The following is a 23,402-nucleotide window of genomic DNA, read 5'->3' on the forward strand; positions in this document are numbered from 1 at the left end:
TCTCAAGGGTGCGGTAATAAAATGTTGTAAATGCAAACGAGAGCAGCACTAAATTTCACGGTTCCACGTTGATTTGCGCTGCATTGGTGCTTTTTGGCAACTGCAACATTGTTGTGGATTAAAGGATAAACTTTTATTGCAGCGCGCAAAAATATATTGGCTACACAGAAGCGATTTGCGCTCCTTTATAAAATGATTAAAATTTCAGATATTTTTTTTATTTTTATTTTTATTTTTATTTTAATGAATAAAAACATTAAAATCGGAAAGTTGAAATTCTTTAAAAGGGTAAGCCACTTAATAAGTTGCATTTTACAGCTCATTTCAAGTTTTTTGTTACAGTATGAAAAGTTTTTATAAATATGAATCTTTTTTCATCATTATTAAATTTGTAATAGGTATGTATATTAAAATATCTCTCGTAAAAAAATTCTTCATTTTCCAATATGAATTTCTCAGTATTTCACCTTCAACTACATACTCAGGTGGGTCTTGTTTTTTTTATGAGCCCATAAAAAATTTGTAATTGTCGTCTCTTATTCGAAATGCTTGCTGTAGTAACATTCTGCATTAATATTTAAAAACATCCTTGATGGTGACCTAATCGAAGTTGGTAATTTATAGCAATAATTTGGGAAAGTGAGGTTGTAGTAACACTTGAATTGTAACAAAATATTAATGACTTACAGTCACAGCTTTTCTATGGAATTACTATTATTTCAGTAATTAAAGTACTAGCACTTATAGATTCCTACTGAAACCAACATTAATTTATTGGAGTACTACTTTTTAGGACAATTAAAATGTTATTTATAGCACACCCGGAGAACAAAACGTGCCAATAATTGAACTACTGTTTTGCTAATTTCATTAAAAACGTTTCACCTTAAATTATTAATAATTTGCATTTATCTAATTTTTATAAAAAAAAATTTCAAAATAAATAATGTATATAAAATATATGAAACAAAATTGTAATGTAAAGGGAAATAATTTTAAATCGGATCATTTAAATTGGCATAAGCGATAAAACTTAATTGCGTATATTTAAAATGAAATTTCCAACAAAACGAGGCAATGTGGTTCCGATAATGCCTGCGAGCGGTGTTACAGCGATTTGCTAGCAGCTAAACATATACACATGCACTTAACAAGCACCAAGCACATACATAAGAGCTTAGCGCAAAAAAGGACCTTATAATTAATGGCATTTACTGTTTAATTTGTGAAAATGCCTCGTTAAATACTAAATTGTGCGCCTTATGGCACGGCAACTGCATTTGTTTGTTTGTTTGTTTGGATGTTTGATTGTTTGGCTGTTGGGGGATAAATGTGTGTAGTGCAAAATGAAATCCATTGGATACTTACACTTTGTAATCACCTGACATAAGCTTCAAAATCACGGCAAACAGTATAAAGACCACACATGCTAAGCTAATAAAACTCGCTCTGGCCAGACGCGAAACGTTCTTGTACAAGCAAAGCGGTACCACCACACCAATCGTTACGAAGAACACCACACCCAGTCGAACGGCGCCCATTGATGTGCCCCACGAGGGAAAAAATCGCACTAGCACTTTAGATAGCGTATCACCGACGACCACATTGTACGATATCATGGCTGAAATATAAATGAAGAAGAAACTTAAATTTTATTAAAGGAAGTCTGATTGTAAAATATACGTTTAGACAAAAACAGTAATTTTATACTCAGTGACTGCAAACTTTCGGGCAGGTTCACCAAGCAAGTTTTTGGGAAAACACATTTCATAATGAATCTTGTGTAATTAGTCACACATTCACACATATGCGCACACACATCACACAACACAAAAAACAAAAAAAACAAAACAGAAATAATTATAACTTTATTGTTTCGTGTAGGAACAACCCATTAAGGGAATTTAAAAATCTTAGCTCCTTTTTTATGTACTAAAGCAAGTAAACACATAATTGCTTCCGGTAAGCAAATGTGTTTTTCACGAAAACATTTAATTTAGTTAACTTACGAGGGAGCCTTGATTTTTACACTGCACTACAATACAAAACTGCATAAACATGCGCTAACTACACTTTTGGACTTAATAACTATCGTCCTCGAATATAGGGAAATCTTGCTAATTACACTAAGTGACGATTTCATAATTGTTAGGGGGGAAAGCAGCAATTATTAAATGCCTAAATGTACTCAAGTTAAACCAAAAATTTACATACCCCAAAATAATTTTATGGCCAATGGTATTTTTAGTTTCTAGAAATATTGCTTTATCGATTCGTTTTATATACAAATTTTAAAATGAAATTTCTTGAAATTGTATTTTGCAATGCCTTAAAAGTAACTTCAGGGTTTTAACAATATATACTCTTAAAGTTTAATGTGAACATTATGGCAAATACAAGGAGTTATTTTTAATTGGAACTTATCTATCTATCATCAATTAACTGATACTATTCGCTAGTGAATTTTACTAATGAATAGTGTCACACAGAAGGCGAATGAAGGGAGTAGAGAATCCATTCTGTATTCAAAATGTTGAGTTATTTATATTTACAGTCAAACTTCCATAACTCGAAGTACTATTTTGGAATGAAAAGGTTCGAATAATGGAGACTTCGAGTTAAAGAATTTTTTTGTAATTATATGTAATTTACTCTCTAAACCCTCTTGCACTCTATTTGGTTCGAGTTATAAAAAATTCAAGTTATAGAAGTTCAAATTGTGGAAGTTTGACTGTATTTAATTAAAAATAGAGTTAGCGTATCGAACTTGCATTATAGAAGTTTTATAGAAAACTAATTGAAGCTTTCCAACTTAGAAAAACAAACGAATCAAATGGATTTGGTTATAAGTGAGGACAAGACAAAGTACATTCCGTCAACAAGCAAATATCATGAGCGTCTTGGGATCCACGACACTATTGGCAACTATAAATTTGAAGTAACGAACGACTTTGTTTATGTGGGAACCAGCGTAAACGTCGAAAAGGGCTAAATAGACAATTGAGAAATAAAGCCTTTTCTAAAGCTTTCTAAAAGCTTCTTAAAGTTTTCCAACTAAAGCATTGGAAGATCTAGGGCCACTTACGAGTTGGCAACAAGTATCGAATTAAATGGAACGATGAGTTATGAGCTATATCGCGACATTGACATAGTTCAAAAAATAAAACTTTAACAGCTTTACCATTTTGGTCAAGTAGCGCGAGTGGAAGAAAGTACTTCAGGTAGGAATGTGTTGGGTTCACTAGCGGAAACTACTGATGTCAGCTAAGATGGGCTCATAACTTAAATGGCAAAGTAAATGTTTTACTAAACTTTTTTATTATTATTCGAAATTTTATTATTTACATTTTTATAATTAATAAAATGTGAAATTTATTAATATTTATGTAATGTAGTATAATATAATGGATACTATTGATAGTATACAGAAAATATATATAAATTCATTAAATTCACAACAAAAAAAGAAATTTGTCACACTAGGTTATCTTAATGCAATACGGATTGTATACAATAAAAAATAAAAAGAAAATTGTGACGAAAACTCAGAACCAATAGATGCAATAATTTTAAATCCCAACATCGTTGCCATCTTGTTTAGACCTCAGTTCTACACTTGTTTGAACTTATATTTGACATCAGTGATTAATTTTTTTAATATGAAAATAAAAAAACTTCTATTGATATTCTGTTCTAGAACAACTATGCTAAAAAGACTATCTATTGCTTACTAAAAAAGCGTGTAAATGATTTATATGATGATGATCATCATATAAATCCTAATGGCATACATTTTCAGTTGCTCCGAAAACATCAAAAATTCTATCTGTTATTATAGATAATCGCATTGATTAACTCTTAAAGCTAAAAACACATTTACATAAAACTTTTTGAAATAAACAAAAACAATAATTTATAAATTGAATAATCACAATTTAATACACCTGTTCTTATGTAAAGGAAATAGGTCCAACGTGTGCAAGAACAAGTATCACTGGTAATGATATAAAAACCCCTTCAGCTTATGAGAATCAAAAAAAACTACTCATTGTGCAGCAATGAATTATACATCAAATTGCAATGGAGCATAGATCATAAACAGTAAACCAAATTACCAACAATGATTAACTCTTGAAGTGATACATATAATCGATGTTCCGGATCAGAGACTTAATTATAAAAAGACATTAAATGCCTTTCATAAATTTGCAGAAATTTGATTCAATGTGAAGTTCACTAATACATAATATGTATGAAATTATTTATTTAATATCTTTTTGTTATTGGTGCTTACATATATAATTAAAATGATTAAATTTTACAATGGAACACATTGATAGTTATTTATGAGCTGTTTCCTTACACAACGTTTTAAATTTAATAGTACATAATAAATGTAAGCTAACAAAACCTCAGGACCATTACATGAATTTTAAAATAATTATTGTTTATTGTTTATTTTAATGGTCTTGATATAATATTGCTATTATTAAATCTATTGTAATTCTCTACCTTCGCTCCTTGCTAGTTTTCTTGGGTTTAAAATACATGTGCACATACATACTATATATATACATTTAAATATCTTTAAAAGAACAGTAATATTTGCTTGTCACTATTACAATTAGTACATATTATTTACAACATATTATTGTGCTATATCATAAACATGAGATTGGTATCAAATAAATACAGTATTCATTATAAAATATATATTATCAATACCAAAACATTATATGTGTATATTTATATTGGTTTTATACCTACCTAAAAATGGATACATAAACTGCAGCAATGACAACAAATAATAACCATACTTTCCATAGGCTGCCTCCATTATGCCTGGATAACTGAAGCGACCGCATATATGACCACATCTCACCTGAAATTATAATTATGGATATGCATTGAAGAACTCTTTTATCTTCAATTTAGACATAGTTATAAATTAAAAAGAAAATTACAAAAAATTTTTTCTTACGTTAATAGAATTTTGAAACCGAATATATTATCAAATTTTATCGGAAGAAAATCTTATATATTTCCAACACAACTTTCAACTATACTTTCTCCACTACCAGAAAGACTTAAGTATTTGGTGCGTATGCAGTGCTTTAAATGTAATTTATGCGTATGAGCTAATCCATTATATTGTATGAATAAATTTTCAACCACGATTAACAAATTTTAAATTATGTACTAAATTTGAATTTTATCCATTAAGTTTACTACAATAATGGCACATGACAATCGACCATATATGTAAATTTGAATAGGTATATGTATGGTAGTTGCTTTTGAGATTGATAAAAATCTCAAAAATTCGAATATAAGTGGCTTGCTGGGATTGCTATTCTAGGTGCATATAAGGATTTTCATACATACCATTAGTATAAGTGAATAGTCGGTGATGTAGGCAACTAATATGAGAAGCAACAGTCCCAAGCCAAAACCTGCACGATGAAAGGCGTACGGAATGCCAATCACTCCACTACCAACAATTGAATTGATGTAGTTGAAGGACGCTTGAGGCAATGATGACAATGAGTCACTTAGTTCTGCATTAGGATGCTGCTGTTGTTGTTGTCCGGTTTGTTGTGGTTGTTGTTGAAGCTGTGATTGTTGCTGCTGTTGATGTGGACGATGCTGTTGATGGTCACTCTGCAAAATTTAAAGTGAAAAATGAGACAAAGGTGAACAATTTGTAGGTAATTGGAAAATGACAAAATTGCCGAAACTGATAAAACCAATTGCTGATATGGAAGGAAATATCGAATGAAAATACATTAATTATCATATTGAGGAATACATCCATAATTTAAAATTTGAAAAACTTAAACTTTCATATATCTTACTTTGGTGTATACGAGACAATATGCAAATATATAACGAATTATTAGCAGACACAAATCTTGCATTAAGTACGATTTTTATTTTTCCAGTAAACTCTTTCTTTAGTTAATTGATCAGTGCAATTCTCTTAACTATTAAAATTGAAACAGTTTTTATTATGAAAAGCAAAAGGGCTTAAATATTTGATTGACTGCACTAAATCTTTTTTATTACCACAAATGAAAGGTATAAAAATGCAATTCATACTCATGTTTTAATGATAAATGAGATTAATTGCCTTTCAGTTTCAATTTCAGCTACAAAATTTTTAATGCAATTAAAATGAGATGCTTTTTATTCAGTGAAAAAAAAATTTATTTTTGTTCAAATTATAATACATTATCATGACTGCACAATAACAGCATAATTATTTTAAAAATGATTTTAAACAGTATAAAAATTTTAAATTATTTTTAATCAAATACGAAACTTGCATAAAATTAACTTAAAACCACGAGATTTAATATATTTCAGTTAAATTTACTTAATGTAACCTTCCTTTAATGAATGAGTTTCTTCTCTGCAGTAGTTTTAAGGAAAGTCAGCAAAACGATACCAGCGTACCAGCATTACTGTTGGATAGAACTTGGTTTTTATAAAAAATGCCCTGAAGAGTGAAAATAAACAGTTACTGCTTTGATTCATTAATTTATGGAAGTGTTTTCAAGTTGGTTAAGATGATTTATTGTCTTTATTTTTTGTTATGTAAGCTCTGTCCTTTTTGACGAATATTTGTCTCGCATAGGTAGAGAAGGGTGCAATAATAATGTGGGTATATTATATCACGATCTTAAACATAATCTATAAACAAAAACTCATGCAAAAATCAATCACAAAAACTAATGATAACAACTTAACTGATTTTAGGACTGATACTCGCTTTGGAACTCATTGTTTTGATTCACTTTTCTTTATACCTTTTAAAACACTACCGATGTTGTTGATTAGGTCTTATTTGAATGAATTTTTGGACGAATACAACACCAGTTCTGCACATAGGTTTTTGAAACCCAAAATTTTACATAAAATATCGTCACCTTACTTAAAATAATGTTTCTAAAACTATCAGTCTTAGTAAAGTAACGATATTGTAAACCTATGTTCATTTATTTCTGCGATATTTTTTGGTATTCATGTATTTTTCGGACGTATTTCATATGAAAAGTTTAAAACTTATTTTAAAAGTTTGAAAACAGCCCACATATGAATTATTATTTTAAAAGAAACTGCTACATCTTCAATATTTAAAACTTTTAAACCTTTATTCCCTTTATTTGCAATAAATTTAATCACAGTACTTTTTTTAATCCATTTATTTTATTACAATCTGTCAGGTATGAATGAAAATAAGTAATATATATTAACATGAATCGTAATAATAGTTATTACGATCTAAAAAAGAAAGGCACGTATGGACTATGTCCAGTGACATATCCATATATAATTAAAATAGAAGTGTATGACCTACATATACATATTTAAAACGTCTATCGATGTTTTTCTTTTTACCCTTGAAAAAGTGTTGGAAGGGTACATCAGGTGTGTAGCCAGTGGATTTGGATGCATATATATGCGATGAGCGTAAACACAGTATGATGTTCAATTTCTTCAATTGTTTAAGAAGATATTTCAGTACATTTCTTCAAATAATGAATAAATGTCACGATTCTCATTTCCCATTGACATAAATTTCACAATGTATCTAAAAAAACGGCAATTTCGAGCAACATTATCCACTGGGCTCTACGTCAGTATAGATTAGTTTTCGAGATATCATTTCATATGGCGCTACTTGCCGTTACAACAATATTGCACACACCAGTTGGCTTTAGATAATGTTTTATTAGTTCTTATTATTATTATTACATTATAACTATTATTAGTTCTTATTAGTGCATTCAACATAAATTTTGCAATTATAAACTTCGAAAACGATCATTTGAGAACTAACTACATCGGCATATAAAGTAGTAGAGAAGTTGTTTAAAATATTAAAATTTACTATACCTTCTGCTCAAAAAGTACGGATTTTGTTGTTTATTAACTACTCCTTAAGTAATAGACCTTTTTCAGAAGTATATAGGTTATATTGGTGCACACTTTCTTGTCGTATGGTACAGATTTGAGCGCCAACTGTCAATTAGTTTGCTTACAGCAGCTGTTAATGTTAGACTACCTCAAGTGCATTTAGCGATTTTTACTATGGAAAATTCTTGTTGTACGCGATTTTTTGATCAAACACGGCACCACTGTCATCGCTCAGGCACCATATTCGCCAGATCTGGATCCGTGCGATTTTTTCCTCTTCCCGAAACTCAAATTGTCCCTTCATGGTAAGCGTTTTGAGTCAATTGCATCGGTAAAAGACAATTCGCTGAAGGAACTGAAAGCCATACCTTCACGTGCCTGCGAAAAGTGTATGGAAGATTGGGATAACCGTTGGCATATGTGTATCGCTTCAGAAGAAGCATATTTTGAAGGAGATAAAATAAATTTGGAATAAAATTTAAATTTGTGTGTTTTGTTTACAAAATCCGAGTACTTTTTGAGCAAAAGGTATATTGTCAAATCGGTGTGAAAAAGAAATAGAAATCGCATCTTATAATGAGGCTATATTATTATTAGTCTAAAATATAGTTGAAATCATCATTTTTTTTAATTTAAATTTATTAATATGTAATCACATATTAATAAATAAATAATCATATTCTCAACTTTTTAATAAATTTAAGTACACTTCACTAAATTTAAAAAAATTTAATAAATTTTTATATAAAAAAATGCTTTCTATGTCAAATCTTACAAAATTTTAAAAAAAATAATAGTTCCAGCTAAGGTCAATAATTGCAAATGTTTTAAATATTTTTTAGAAAATTACTTAAAACAACAAAAATCTAAGAAACAATTGTATTGAAACAAACAAAAATATCAATAAACTCTGAATACAAAACATATGAATCACTTGAAAAGTTAAAATAAAACTTTCATTATCAAGTATTTTGCCAATAGGTATTGCAAAATAAAATCCATTGTTACTAGAAATATATAAAAGAATTCCTTAAAAGTTTGCACAAAGTTGGTAATTGAATAAACCCTTGAAATGCAAACGCTACGCTTTCATTAATCAATTGCTTCACACCAATTAATTCTAAAAATATAACCAAGAGCAAGGACAATGACAACAAGTAACTTAGATCCTTTTTAATCACAAATATATACACACAATAGAAAAAGCAAAGGAAAAAATATCTCCACCAAATTCCTTCCGCAACTGTCACGTGACTGGCATCCGAAAATTGTCAGTGTCTTCATTGTTTATTATCACGCAAAGAGTGGATACAAAGGAAGGAATTCATTGCAATAAAATATCTAATAAAAATATACAGGAGGCTATCAAAGGAACTTTTGCCAAGAACACAAAGTGTAAGAGGAACGATTAAAGTAGTAATTGAAATATGAAGCAATAAAATCTGTGCTTACTACTTTATTTAATATCATGTCAAAATTTATGTCCTTGTGTATATAAAAGTAATGCCAATGAAAGTAGGGAATATTAATAAAAGGTAATAATTATGTTGTTAGAAAGTGAAAGTTATTATAATTAATAAGTTAACTATGACATAAAAATTTAGTAATCTGCCGGTACATTAAGCTCCATTTTTATGTCACTTTTGTGTTTATATACAATATTTCATCGGCTTTTTAAGTGACTGTGCGACCAGAGGCGAAGGGGCTTTTCGGGAACGGAATAAGGTATTACCACTTTAGTATCCTCACCGTTAGCCACAATAATTTTTTTTGGGTATGTTTTTGCAGAAGTTTCCCTTTTTTAAAGTAATGCAGCAACACATAGCAAATTTCTTCTCAACTTAAGATTTTAACTCATTTTCAAATCAATATAACTTTTTCCAACAAACTAGACAACTGCATTCTCAAAAGATTTAATCCAAGGGTTCGCTTGGTGTAATCAGATTGCTGTTGCCAGATATGTGTGTACCAAAACCATCTAGTGAAAAACAACCGCGAATAGTTTTTATATTACTCAACATTAAAGAAAATTTTTAAAATGTATTTTATCACGACCAAAGAATATGGACATAAAATCTGCAGTCTTCTTTGTAACAGAATAGATGTCATAATTTGTAAGATTTTTCCGACTCCAGTTAAGATAAAGATCCTTTCCTTGGATTTTGCTTTCTGAATTTTAAATACAACCGTCGTAAGTAGAGACACTAGATTTCTATGTTGTTTTACGTAGCGTTCAATGTCCTGAAGGCCTAACACTACGGTGTTCAAAAACACAACAACTAAATACGAAGCGTCACCTTAGTAATTCCGCCGGTACCAAATGAAGAGATGGTACAATGCGAGGCCTATCCCAAACCTCTGTTACAAAATGGGGTTGTAGCACCCTGTGGTGAATACGCAAATCCACGCCGAATGCAACCATTTAACTGAACATTCTTCCCGCGTAAGTTTGGGTATTAACCACAGCCACTACGAGTCCTACCTTAACTGGTCATTACAGCCGAACCTGCGGGCCGCTGACCCCCATAGTACCGGATTTACACCTCTGGACGTGTGTCGCAAGTGCAGACCTCACTTATGACCATGCACATTTCCTACATAAGTGTCGGCGTGATACCGGGATTTTAGTCGCCTCTTACAACCGGCATGTCTTACCTCAGGAATATTCTAACCCCTTCACCGCAGGGCGACATGAGTAGAGACAATCAGGACGTTTGTGATTATGAAAGCAGGTGACTACAAACTTTTTATTTGTATATAGGGCCACGTTTCCTACTACAAGTACTGCAATTTATTCTGCATATATTGGATGATATCGATGCTATAAACTAAATCTTTTAAATCTTGATATTGATCAGTTCTTCACTGCAGCTCAGGCCACAATTCATAATATTGCATTCTATGTAATGAAATACAATAATAGAGAAATAAATACATAATTTTACCCTCTAAAAACGTTCTGGTTATAAATTCTTTAAATGTACTCAACATCCATCAAGTTAAGTTGGATTATTCGGATTATCTTAACTTAACACTTTGGCTTATGTGCTAACTGTATTGCCGTTTAAGACTTGATGGGCGTATTATATCGAATCTTTACTAAAGTTAAAGGTACTTTTAAATAAGATCTTACAGTACGACAATAACATATTCTGTGGAAAGTGAGTTTATACGAGTATACAATCAGCAAAACGATTACATATTAGTGTTGTATTATTACAAGATCTGCTGGTATATCACTTTATTTTATCAATTCTGTTGTAAAAAATGTAGACCAAAATATAATTCTTTAAGTTTAGTCTTTCGAATGCCCTTAACATATATGCACAGATTTTTTAAACAATTTCTGTTAAAGATATTTTCCTTTACGATTTTCATGTTTTTTCCACCAATAACATAAACTGGTGTACATATTATTGCTGAATAAAGAAATAATTGTGGGCAGGTAACGACAGTCTGATGTTTTATTTTAATATGGCTTACTATAGTTTTTATTATTAACTTCAGAACAAATAAATATACTTTCATAATAATTTACTTTTTTATTCTAAGTAATATAAACGCATTTATTATCCACTCATATGTCATTTTAAATATATTCATATATTCAAATAAAGCTAAAAGTAATAAATCTTTCTTTTATGACTAACAATTTATACGCAAAAAAAGACAAAAACAGTTTATTTTAAAATTCATTTTTATGTTCGCACAGCTATATAAAAATCTTTCATTATCAAGTCAGAGATAAATGAAGGATACAATAATACAATATGAATAAGAAACAGCTGTGCACATATCAAAATATGCACCCTTACAGGAATTTAGCATAAAAGGAAACACGTTGACATTTTATGAAATTATGAATAAAATTTTGATGATTTCTTATGCTTTCGACATTCATTACATTGTTTCATGCAGGGAAGCAGAGATACACGAGAGTGATAAGCAACCCCATTTATTTAACTCATCATTTATGTTATATTTTTCACATTAAATAAATTTAAATGTTGTACATATATATATATAAAACCACACGTACTTACATACCTATTCTTCATTCATGTAAGCACCAGCGTTGAATGAAGGATCTGAAAGCAGTCAAAGCTGATGTCAGTTTCAGTTTTCAATTCAAAAATTTATTGAAACTTTTAGGCACAATGTCATGTGAAGTGTCCTTCATTGTTATGTGTCCATTTAAAAAGAAAAAAACTCGGAAAATTTACAAAAATATGTATACCATGTAAGGTCATGAAACACATTTCAATATTAGAAAATTGTACACTTCAAAGCCATTTATATAGTTTTAAAAATTTTGTTCGAAACTTCCATGAATCCTGTTGCGGGCTACTCTGCGTATGAGTAACAAAAATATTGAAACTGAAAACCAAATTGTTGCAGTTTTCACTAAGTACGTGACTTTAACGTGGCGAACTAATGATTTGGTTGGAAATGGAATTTTAGACTAATGAAATAAATTTTTTATATTCAAGTGTTGATAACGAATTGCCTTTAATATAAAGTGGTTTTCAGAAGTTTTACAATTTCAGAATTTTTATTGGAAAATGTTAAAATAATTTCTAAAACATTTTTGTATAGCAATAAATCAAATGATATCTCAAAATAAAATGTTCATTGCAAAATAAATTGAATATTTACAGTTAAATAAAAATTTTTAAAAATCACTTCAATAGAATTGTACTAATAAACATATGTTACCAATTGACTGACATATCGTCATTTTATATACAAGCCGCACATTTAGAAAATTACCCAGTTAGCACTAACATAGTCTAACCATAACATAAAACGATGACTTCATAATGATAAAAAAAAAGTTGCGTAAATATTTATGAAAAATCAAAATTAGTTATACGAATCTATTTACAGTTCTATATTTTCCATATCACTAACTTTTGTCTAAACAAATAAATTTTTTGAATAAAATATACAATTTTAAAATAAACCGTCCTACAATATCTTCTATATATAAATTGTTTCTTATATTAAAACTATTTTAAAACAAACTCGAGCTACGTAAAATCTTAAATTTAGCCGTAGTTTAAGTAAATTCAATGTTTTAAGATAACAAGTTTACGATCGGTTAATGCTTTAGAAAATTACTCTCTAGTTTAAGTATAACTTTAGATTCGAAAAGTTAATATAAATACTTTATGAAAAGTCTCTACAATCTTTGAATAGATTTTCTCTTGACCTCAAAAAAATCAACACAAATCATAAAGAAAATGAAATTTTTTTATCAAAATTTCTGTTTTTAGCAACAATTTTTAATATTATAGGCGATTTTTATTCAAGGACTAAAATAATCTCAACGCGATATTCTAAATCAATTACAGTAAACCACAAAAATATTAAAGTTGTTATTAAATCAAATTTTTAAAGTCAATCACAACAAATAAATTTGGGTCTTTCTGTTAAAAGACCTGAAGTCATTGTTTCTAATTTAACAGCTTAAACCTGGCACTGCTCCGGCTAGAAAGGTGTTTGGTTCGGTACCCGCAGTTGGAAAACGCAGTAGAGGATGGCTTGGTGGAAGTACCAAGCCTCAGCAAATAACTGATCGGGCTGACTGGCAGAGGCTACTCAACGCTGCCAAGGACGACTCACGTAAGCAAGTAAGTAAGTAAACCTGATACTTGTAGTCCATTAATTAGCTATAGACTAATAACGACCAGTAATGATGTTTATTTAGCAATACGTAAAACAGTTGTAAGATCATAAAAAAATTAAATTAGTTAAAAAAGGATTTTTTTGTTGTTGTTCTTATAATTCACTACTACTCAAAAACCCTTTCATTCAAATTCAATTTTTTATTAATTTTTAATATGTATATTGTAAATAAATATACAACTCAAATACTACACTTGTTCTATTGCTTCAAAAACATTTCTTAAAATAGCGTTATGAATTTCACAATATGGTGTTGTTTTTAATATTGTTGATTTAAGATAAAATGATAAATTATATTGTTCTAAGGTTTTACCATTTTCTAAGAGGAAACATGTGCTATATCTTTTTTTCTTTTTTTTTTTTGATGATAATAATGACAAATGCAATAACTGATGGAACATTAGATACAAAGTAGAGAATAAATCTAAACAATAGAGGAAAAGCAAGGAATCGCACATGTACTCCAATAATTTATGGAAAATTCTTTATTGCTTCTATTGTATAGAGATTGTATTGTGTAGATAACAAATGCTGATTTCACAGCAACAGGATACGTTTTTAGTGCCGTATACTGAATAGTTACATTTCACAAATCTATGGTGTCTCAACGAAAACTATTAATAAAAACTACGCTATCATTTGTATTTCGAATGATAATAATTCATTTCTTGCACTCACGTATGCGACTCTGAACCTTCAACAGGATATAAAAAACATGGAAAGTAAGAAAAGGTTGCAATATAAAGTAAAATATATGTTATGCTCTGACTATTAACAACAGGTCAAGGTATAATATAAAATATAAAGCAATCCAATGAGTTTTTATATTGCATGTTGAATTAAAAAAGAAAATTTACTATAACATAAATAAATAAATTTTTAAGTGTAACAATATATAGAAATAAATATTGAAACATATGAAGTTGCTTTCCAGAAGAAGACAAGAAGTAGAGTTGCATTTGATAAATTTATACAGTTTTAAATAAATTTAATTTCATGTATTTAAATTTACAGATTTTAAATTTAATGAAGAAGAACATAGTTATATATTTATAGTTGTATATTGTAAATACTTAAGTTGAAATTAAATTAAATAAATACACTCACTACTTTATAATGTATCGCTATCACAAATTTTATACATTATTTACGGCAATTTGTCATTATTTATTAACTGCAAATTATTTCAATTTCTTGAAAAAAATTAAAAAGTATTTAAATATCTATAATAAGTATGTAAACTTTATTATGTAGTTTAATGTATTCAAAATATAATGAAATATTTTTAAAAACACATCTGCATATACATATTGAATCTACGACTGCGCATAGTCCACTGCGATTAAAACTCCACATGCGCAAGGTTTGTCTTGACTATGGTCATGTTACAATATTAAAAACATTCGGAGCATATAAAATACCTCTGTGCGATGGAGACTATATAACAAAACTCCATCTCTTTGGCAGAAAATGTGAGGTACACCTACCATCATATTCAACTTGAGAAACCGGACGCCGAGTGTCTTCCAATCTGAAATCCAAGCAATCAACTTATGCGTAAGATACAATACCATCTGGCTCGAGAATTATTATTTACTCTGACAGCCAGGCTGCTTTTAAAGCATGGTCCTCTTGGACTTTTCAGTCAAAACAGGCCCTTAAGTGAGATGAGCTTTTACAGCTATGTTACTTGCAGCTCATAATAAGATTAGCTTTACTGGGTTCCGGGTGTCAGAGGAGTTTCACGAAATGAACAAACTGATGTGCTAGCCAGAACTGCATCAAAAACTGTTTTCATAAGCCCTCAACCCTTTTGTGGGTTAGACTGGGCCAGTACAAAACATATAAGAGGAAAGATAATATGCGACTGGTGTACTGGGAAGACTTCGGAGGATTTAGACCAAGCAAAGCACTGATAAAACCGTACTTCTACAAAAACATACTTAAATTCTTAAAATGTAGTTTAAGATTGATAATGGGTTTCTTTACAGGTTGTTATGACCTGAAATATCATCTTCATAAACTACGATTATCTGCTAATTCGGAATGCAGATTATGCCTCGAAGATGAGGTAACTACTATGGATATTCTTCGCGACTGTCCAGCTTTAATAACGCAGAGAAGAAATTTGTTTCATATGGAATTTCTGTCACCAGAATAGATTAAGATCTCTTCTCTTGATTTAGTTGTGGACTTTGTTCATAAAGCTTTAAAGGGCTTTGTGTAACCAATAGTGAAATTGGTACAATAGGACTCTTCTGGCCGTAATACCAACTGTTGGGCGATTTCACGTCAAAACTTTTAATAATAATAAATAACAAGAACTATTTTACGCTCTCATACAATTAATCTTCAAGGTGCTATCTATTTTGATTTGATAATTTTCAAAACATTTCAGTTCTGAATGCAGACTTTATACGAAAATCAAACTTCAACTGAAATTTATCAAAGTTAGCTAACAAAGAAGTCTCCATAAATTTCTAATTCCTATATTCATGAACGCATTCACTGTCCGTAATTAAAACTTTAGCTGAGCACAAAGTTTTTAACTATCCATTCTTCCGATGTGAAGACGAACTTCTATTGTTGGCGGAAGCATCTAAATTCTGACAAATTTATGCGAATTTTGCGGTTGATTTCCATAGCAAATTTAAAAAACTCAGGTGAACAACTTGCTTAACCACTTTATCGACTTTTTCTAAAGCATTTTGGTGATAATTGAGTTAATATAAAGAGTAAATAAAGACTTTTACGTGAAAGTTCACAAGTTATGCTGCTCGTTAGTACTTCATAAAATGTTTCATAAAAAAATATCTTTATTGATGCACTTTATAATGCAGGTAAATATTGTTTAAAATAGTTTAAACGAGTAGAGTTTCTAAACTGTTATAAGCTTGCTAATGTACTTACTTCTGGAGTGATTCAAAAAGTAGTTTACAAAAGTTTCAAAATTTATTGAATTCGGTATTCACTGCTTCACTTTTATTTCCTTTTAATTTTAAACTCATTAAATGAAAAACAAATAAACACAAATTTTATTTAACTTTTTGCACTAATAAAAAGTTTTTGTGTAAATATTTATATTTTATTAAAACAAAAATATTTATGTAGTGACATTACTCCTGCAACAATTTGCCTGTACTTGATCTTAGATTATTTACTTGCTATTACTTAGTGACGTTCGAGACACCTATTTATCTTAGCCAAACAAACATAAGTAACTGTCTGACTTCTAGGTTAAAATGGACATAGCTTAATAAAAAGAATCTTTCAGACCTACTTAGTTTACAAAGGCAGTACGCATCTTAAGTCCTGGTAACTTTTGAATTAACAGCAACATTCTTAAGATACAAGCATGCACGTAGGAAGAAATTACTTCAAGTTGAGGCTTTTAGATGATTTTAGTAATCAGTCACAATGCCTTAATAATAAATTTACATATAAATAAAATAGTTTTTCGATTTATTTAAGAAATTTCATAATTTCAAGCACACTTTCTAGCACTTATTAGAATTATTCAAATTATGGTGATGAGAAGATAAAAGATTCAGTAAAACACCTTTTTATCATTTATGCAGCCCTAACTTGAAGCATAGTAAGGGTTGATAAATACGTCTTTATGTTTCTCGAAGAAGTGTCTGTCACTAAGACTAGAAACATTCTACGACTTATCAATTCCATGAATGGGTCCACAGCATGATGTAATTAGCATAGCTGACTGTCAGAGTAATTAAACCTAATGTTTGTTTCATAGAAACAAATATTAGCATCAAAAATATATTTCCCTCCTTCAATGTCATGAGCTCATAGAATATAGCAGTAGATATACTAAATATTTTTGGTTTTCATAAACATTAGCGTTGAAATTTGAAGAAACTACAATTTTCAATTATAAAATTAACTTATAACACATAATACAGAAGAAAAAAGAAACGCATCGAAGATTTGCAGATCTACATTGCCTTCTTGATAAAAATTGCAGTCTGTCAATTGATGACAAACTACTTATTTACAAAACTGTTATTATTATATTTCCAAATCGGAATATATAAAATTGAAATATAGGGAACTACCTGTAAGACAAATATAAATACTATCCAAAAGCTGTAATCAAAAATCCTGTGAACAATAGTAGATGCTAGATGGTACATTACAAACGACGATATTCACAAAGACCTGAAAATCCCCACTATACATGAAACAATTCAAAAACACAGTGCTAACCATATACCTAAATTGCTCCAGCACACAAACTTGAAAATGAGAAGATTTTAAACTAGGGTACAAAAAACGTTTAAAACATACACTTCCGACCTACTTTAGGTGCTTTAGGTTTATTAAGTATTAAATTAAGTTGTATTCTTTTCTTCACTCTAAATTTAAATAAAGCAAATTAAGTTCAGGTTAGTATACTAGTCCACAATTTAAATATGTCCAAAAAATATATATCCAATATATATCCAAAATATATCCAAAAATTAAGTCAATATATGTTTCCAAGGAATACTGATGTTAGACAATTGATGGTATCCAAAATATCAGTTTCGTAAGCAGACATAAACAAAAGCATAGAATTCAAAAACATAATGAAGTTTTAATTAAAAAAACTCAACTGTTTAATAATTCTATAAATGATTTACACAACTAATCCCCTATTCTTATATATAAAACATGTTTCCAAGTATGAAGTTTCAGGGATTCAATGATGTCACAATTATAGGTTAGTAGTTTTATCTATGCTCAAATTTTTACGAACCAAGAATTGATATATGTGAAATCATTACTGGTTTTAAATCAATCTATTTGAATTTTATTTCAAACAAAAAAATTACTTGTTTCTATATAAAAAAAACTTTAAAAGCTTTGAGCTAATAATACCATTCAAACCATTCCATTCATTTGTTGTTGTTGTTATTTGAGTTAGTGCTATTGCGCACTGGGGCTGGGGGGCTTATCCCTGCCCTACACTAAAGTTTAACTACACCAGAATCGTTATCATTTATTTATCTTCTAACTAATGACGGACCGTAGATCAACATATCTTCCTGTGCGTCCTGAGGTGGACTGAAGGTTTGTTAGAGCGGGGTTGGGTAACGTATCAACTTTTGTAAATAATTTTAGGGGTCTGTCCTTGATATATTTTTTTACTGAGTCGATTCTAAGATCTCTATACATGTCTGTTGTTCTAATATAGCAATAAAACTTAATTAGCTTTCTTAAAGCCGGATTTTGTACTATTTGTAATTGCTTTATGGCACTATTTGAGGCTTTGCTGTAAGTTACACATTCGTACAGTAGTGAAGACCTAATTATTTGAGTACATAATAACTTTCTATTTTTGAGGTTGAAGCGATTATTATTAAGCAACGGCTTAAAAGGATGTCGAATTTTAGAGCAACTATTCCGTTTGCATTTCATACGTTTATACCAAACCATTCATTTATAACGTCTTTAAATTTACTAGTCTATTACTTTCAGTAACTTAATAAAAATATTATGTGAAAGTTACAGATTTAACTTCAAACAGCATTTTACATTTTTTATAGTTTTTGTAATAAGAAGTAATATGACGTTATATCCTGCTGCCCTGCTCTCCTAATAGAGCATAGGGCTCCATTACTACTTAATAATGTTGTAAACATGAAAAAGTGCTGTTAAGTGAAGAAAAGATTGATAATTGCTTATACGCATAATTCATCATAATTAAAGGAAAAGTTTGACAGGTCAATTAATATCATAATATAATCAGGATGTATACTATAAATTGATCGATTATTTTAATAAGTCTATCAAAAATTTTCATAAAAAATTCTTTTATAAGTACTTTTAGCATTTAAGGAAGTTATTAATCAGTAATCTGTCATACTTAAAAAGGTTATTACCACCTTTTTATTTTTAAATCTTAATTCTAAATCTTCTATTTATACTTTAGTATGAAAACATCGTGTATACTTTGTGTTTAATTTGTATTATTCAAAATAATTGATCCTTGTTAAATTTGCTAATTTGTTCCTTACACTCAAATGCATTCTGCTGTAATGTTTATCATAGTTAATTTATTTTCTTGTTAATATGTCACTGATATGCCACGTTGCGAATTAGTTTTGCTTTTCTGCTGTCGTTAATTTATGGATTTATTTATGGAAATATTTATTTATTTTTTCCTTTTTAATATCGACGTCAACTAATGACATTTTTATTTCCATCCTAGGATTAATTTTTTCCGATTCTCACAAACCTATGACTTAAATCGTTTGAGAGTTAGGTCACATATCATAGCAATATTATACGATAATGTCATGCATACAATTATTATAGATTCCAAGGTTTAGTAGTATTAACATATTATTTTTCAATTTTAATTTTAGTCATGTGCTGAATAATTCAACAAAATTCTTTTACTCTTTTTTTATTGGAAATAGTTTGAAATATTTTCAAAATTAAGCATTGTATTTCTCAATCGTCAATTGACAAGTTTTTAATAAATTAATTTATATGAAGAATTTATTCGTTACTCTTGGAGTTGAAATTAAGATGGAGTTTAATTGTAACTTTGAAAATAATCGCATATCATTAGTTTCCATTAACACTGTAAAAATTGAAAAATCGTATATTCTGAAAAGTTTCAAACTTTAAAATAAATTTTCATAACATATTACAGATTATCCAATACTTGGAAAGATCAAGTCCACATTAACCTGTAATAATTTAGTATTTCTGACTGGGGTACGTGCTCATTACATAGGAACAACCGACAAAAACTACCTAAATAATTAATTAAATAGCAAGTGGGGATCTGTTTACTATTATTATTAATATTATAGTAATGAAATTTAACAATTTAAAATAAAAGTATAATCAATTAATTCAATTAATCTACAGCTGGTTTATAATTTCGTTCTAATATAAACACAGCAAATTATTTTGGTAATAAAACTTTCACAGCAAATTCACAAAACTCCAGAAAATTATGGAAGCATAAAAGTCAAAAACGGCTCTGGGTCAGTTGGTTAAGGTGCGCTAATTCGGAGCTTCAAATTTGGTAGCACACTAGCTCTATTCCTGGTACTTGCAATCTCAAAAAATTATTCACGAATAATTAAATACAAGAATTATTTCCAAGACCACTGATGCTGGCAATATTCGAAACAGCCAAAAATTCAATTAAGTAAAAATAATATAAACATGAATTTTTGTTGTTATAGTTTACTACTTTTAGAAAAACCTTTTTATAATTAATATATAGATACTGCTCGAATGTAAACTCGCCATGGCATTGCGTCACGTTAGACTATTGTATCATGTCTTTCAGTAATTATTTAAATTATAACCACAAAAATAAGATCCAGAATTAAATCCAGATCGATGTTTGATCACTCTAATTCGTGCCGCAATTCTCTGTCGAAAATGTGTAGGAACTGGATACTTGTTTAAACCGCAATGAGCAGTTATCCCTACAATCATTGCTTTTAAATCCGTTCTGTTCATATTTAGTAAGCATTTGCCTATTTTCCCAAAATACATTGAAAGAAAAGGCAGGTACAGTAGAATCCTTTCCAATTAGGCCATTTTTGGGCACTTTCTAATCCACAGCTCTGGTTTTACAGAATTAGTTGCTAACACCTAGAATTGGCCCTATTTAAGTAATGTCTTGAAACCGTACAATTTCTTAATATTGTGTTCTGATTTAAATTTTAAGATTATAGCTATTTTAAATAAATTATAGCTATTTTAAAAATTTTATTCTTTTATATATTTTTCAATAAAAAGCAAATTATTTTTCGAAAAATGTTTGTGAGCAGTGAAAAAAGTTAGAAAGCATTCAAATTGTAGAGTCTATAGTTATGACAAGATACATCGATTTCGCGTCTATCAGTCTATGTGTCGAAAGGTTTCTTATTAATTAGCAGGGCTTATCGAATCAAACTTTCTACAAGCAATTTATAAGTAACATATGAATGATAAAGTCAGTTGAAGTCGATAGATGATATGGTCGATAGATGAGGTTTATAGATGAGGTCAACAGATAGTCAATAGATGACGTCCATAGATAAAATCGATAGATGAAATCAATAAATGAATTGAAGTCGCTAGATGAAGTTGATAGTTGAAGCCAAAATATTGCTCCTATTGGGTAACTAAATTCATTTATTTTTATATTAATCTAAATTATTATAACAACGTAGTAAAAAAAATCCTTTTTATAAAATAAAATTATGATATATTAATCTTATATCCTTTAGCAGTAGTCAAATTCAAAAGTTAGTAGTCATGATTTCTGTTGGAAAATTCAAACGTTAGTAGTCATGATTTCTATTGGAAGATTCAAGACATATAGAGAACAAAGCCCATATATTGGATAACTACATCATAATTGGATTTGAAAAACAAGCATTTTTGACGAATACAAGTTAAGATACTGTGAAGCAAATTTGTTAAGTGAAATCATGAAATAAATGTTTATCACTAATTTGGGTTTGACTAGGTATGACTGACTGTGCAGTAGGCATTGTAGTTTCAGGAAAGTTAAATGATGATCTTCTTTCTTTGTTTCTTATTACTAAATTAAAATTGGACTACATAAATATAATTTAATTATATACCAACCAAGAACTCTTTACAATGAATATCAACACACATATTTTTCTTCACTTACCCATATTTTTCTTTTTTTTAGTTCTTCAAGTTTTTTATTATTTATGTCTTTAGTTTACCTTAAACAGTTTCTCCTTTAAAAATACATTTTCTAAGAAGTAAGTAATCATAATAGTCCCTGACGTCATTAAGGCATCATTTTAACATTTTAAAAAGGTCCTAAACTAAATTTAGTATACCAATTACGCTTAAGTGTAGAGCAAATTGCATTTTATCCCGATTTGAAATATGCTAATGAATGTAAATTTACCTAAATTAAATGTGTGCTGAAGGTTTTTACAGTGACTTAATTGGAATATACTAATTTTCTGAGGTAATTTTACACAAATGCGATTTGTATACAAAAATAGTGTATTAGATAAGCTAACTGCTTACAACGATACGACGAACTAGTCTAATTTATCTTTTGTATGGAATAAGGTAATTTAATCCTTAAATAAATTAATTAGAATGTGCAAGGGATGGAATAATTAAGTTTAAAATATGAACTTTTGCACATGTATGATTTTATTTCGTACACAGCACTCCGTATGCTACACTAAATGATTTAAACAAAACCAACTAACAACAAATAACTTTTAAAATTAATTTACACATTTGCCTTATATGAAAATATTTAATTAAATTCCATGAAAAATTTAAAGCCCACAAGTAAGAGAAGGCGGCACCGAGCGTGCCTTTATTAAAAATTCCTCACATACGCTGGCAGTTTTTGTGAAATAAAATTATTTATGGTTTTGTGTATTTAAGTGCCTATATCTAAAATATTATCATATGAAACATAAAAACTAGTATAAAATTTGATGAAGATTTTAAAGTGAACTGGGTACTACACTACTACACTTGCGTAAAAACAAAAGAGCACATAAAAATATTTACTACTGCTTAGCAGATACAAATGATCAGGAACTTTATGCTACCGAATACCGAATTTCGTTTTATTTACCTTCATTAAATTGTTCATGTCATCAAAGGGATGCACCTCCGTTACCGAAACATCGCTTTCCTGATTTTGAATTTGTGATTTTGTTTTCACAGTAAATAAGTGAAAGGAATCCATTTAGTATGTTAACACAATTAATGTAAATTTTTTATGTTCAGCCATGTTGTTGACAGGATGTGTGCACATAAGCGACATC

General features: G+C 29.3%; 1 protein-coding gene across 1 annotated transcript in view; it reads right to left on the bottom strand.

The window, feature by feature from the left end:
* Positions 1–23,402, bottom strand: part of LOC119682311 (putative sodium-coupled neutral amino acid transporter 11) — a 62,055-nt gene that overhangs the window by 14,808 nt on the left and 23,845 nt on the right. Inside the window, exons 2-5 of the mRNA XM_038095719.1 lie at positions 23,210–23,269; positions 5,386–5,661; positions 4,768–4,882; positions 1,369–1,621 (exon numbers count right to left, since the gene is read on the bottom strand). Coding sequence (XP_037951647.1) covers positions 1,369–1,621; positions 4,768–4,882; positions 5,386–5,661; positions 23,210–23,269 — 704 coding nt within the window. The remainder of the gene's footprint in view (positions 1–1,368; positions 1,622–4,767; positions 4,883–5,385; positions 5,662–23,209; positions 23,270–23,402) is intronic.

This window comes from Teleopsis dalmanni, chromosome 2, assembly GCF_002237135.1.
Source record: "Teleopsis dalmanni isolate 2A chromosome 2, ASM223713v2, whole genome shotgun sequence".
In the NCBI taxonomy this organism is placed as follows: Eukaryota; Metazoa; Arthropoda; class Insecta; order Diptera; family Diopsidae; genus Teleopsis; species Teleopsis dalmanni.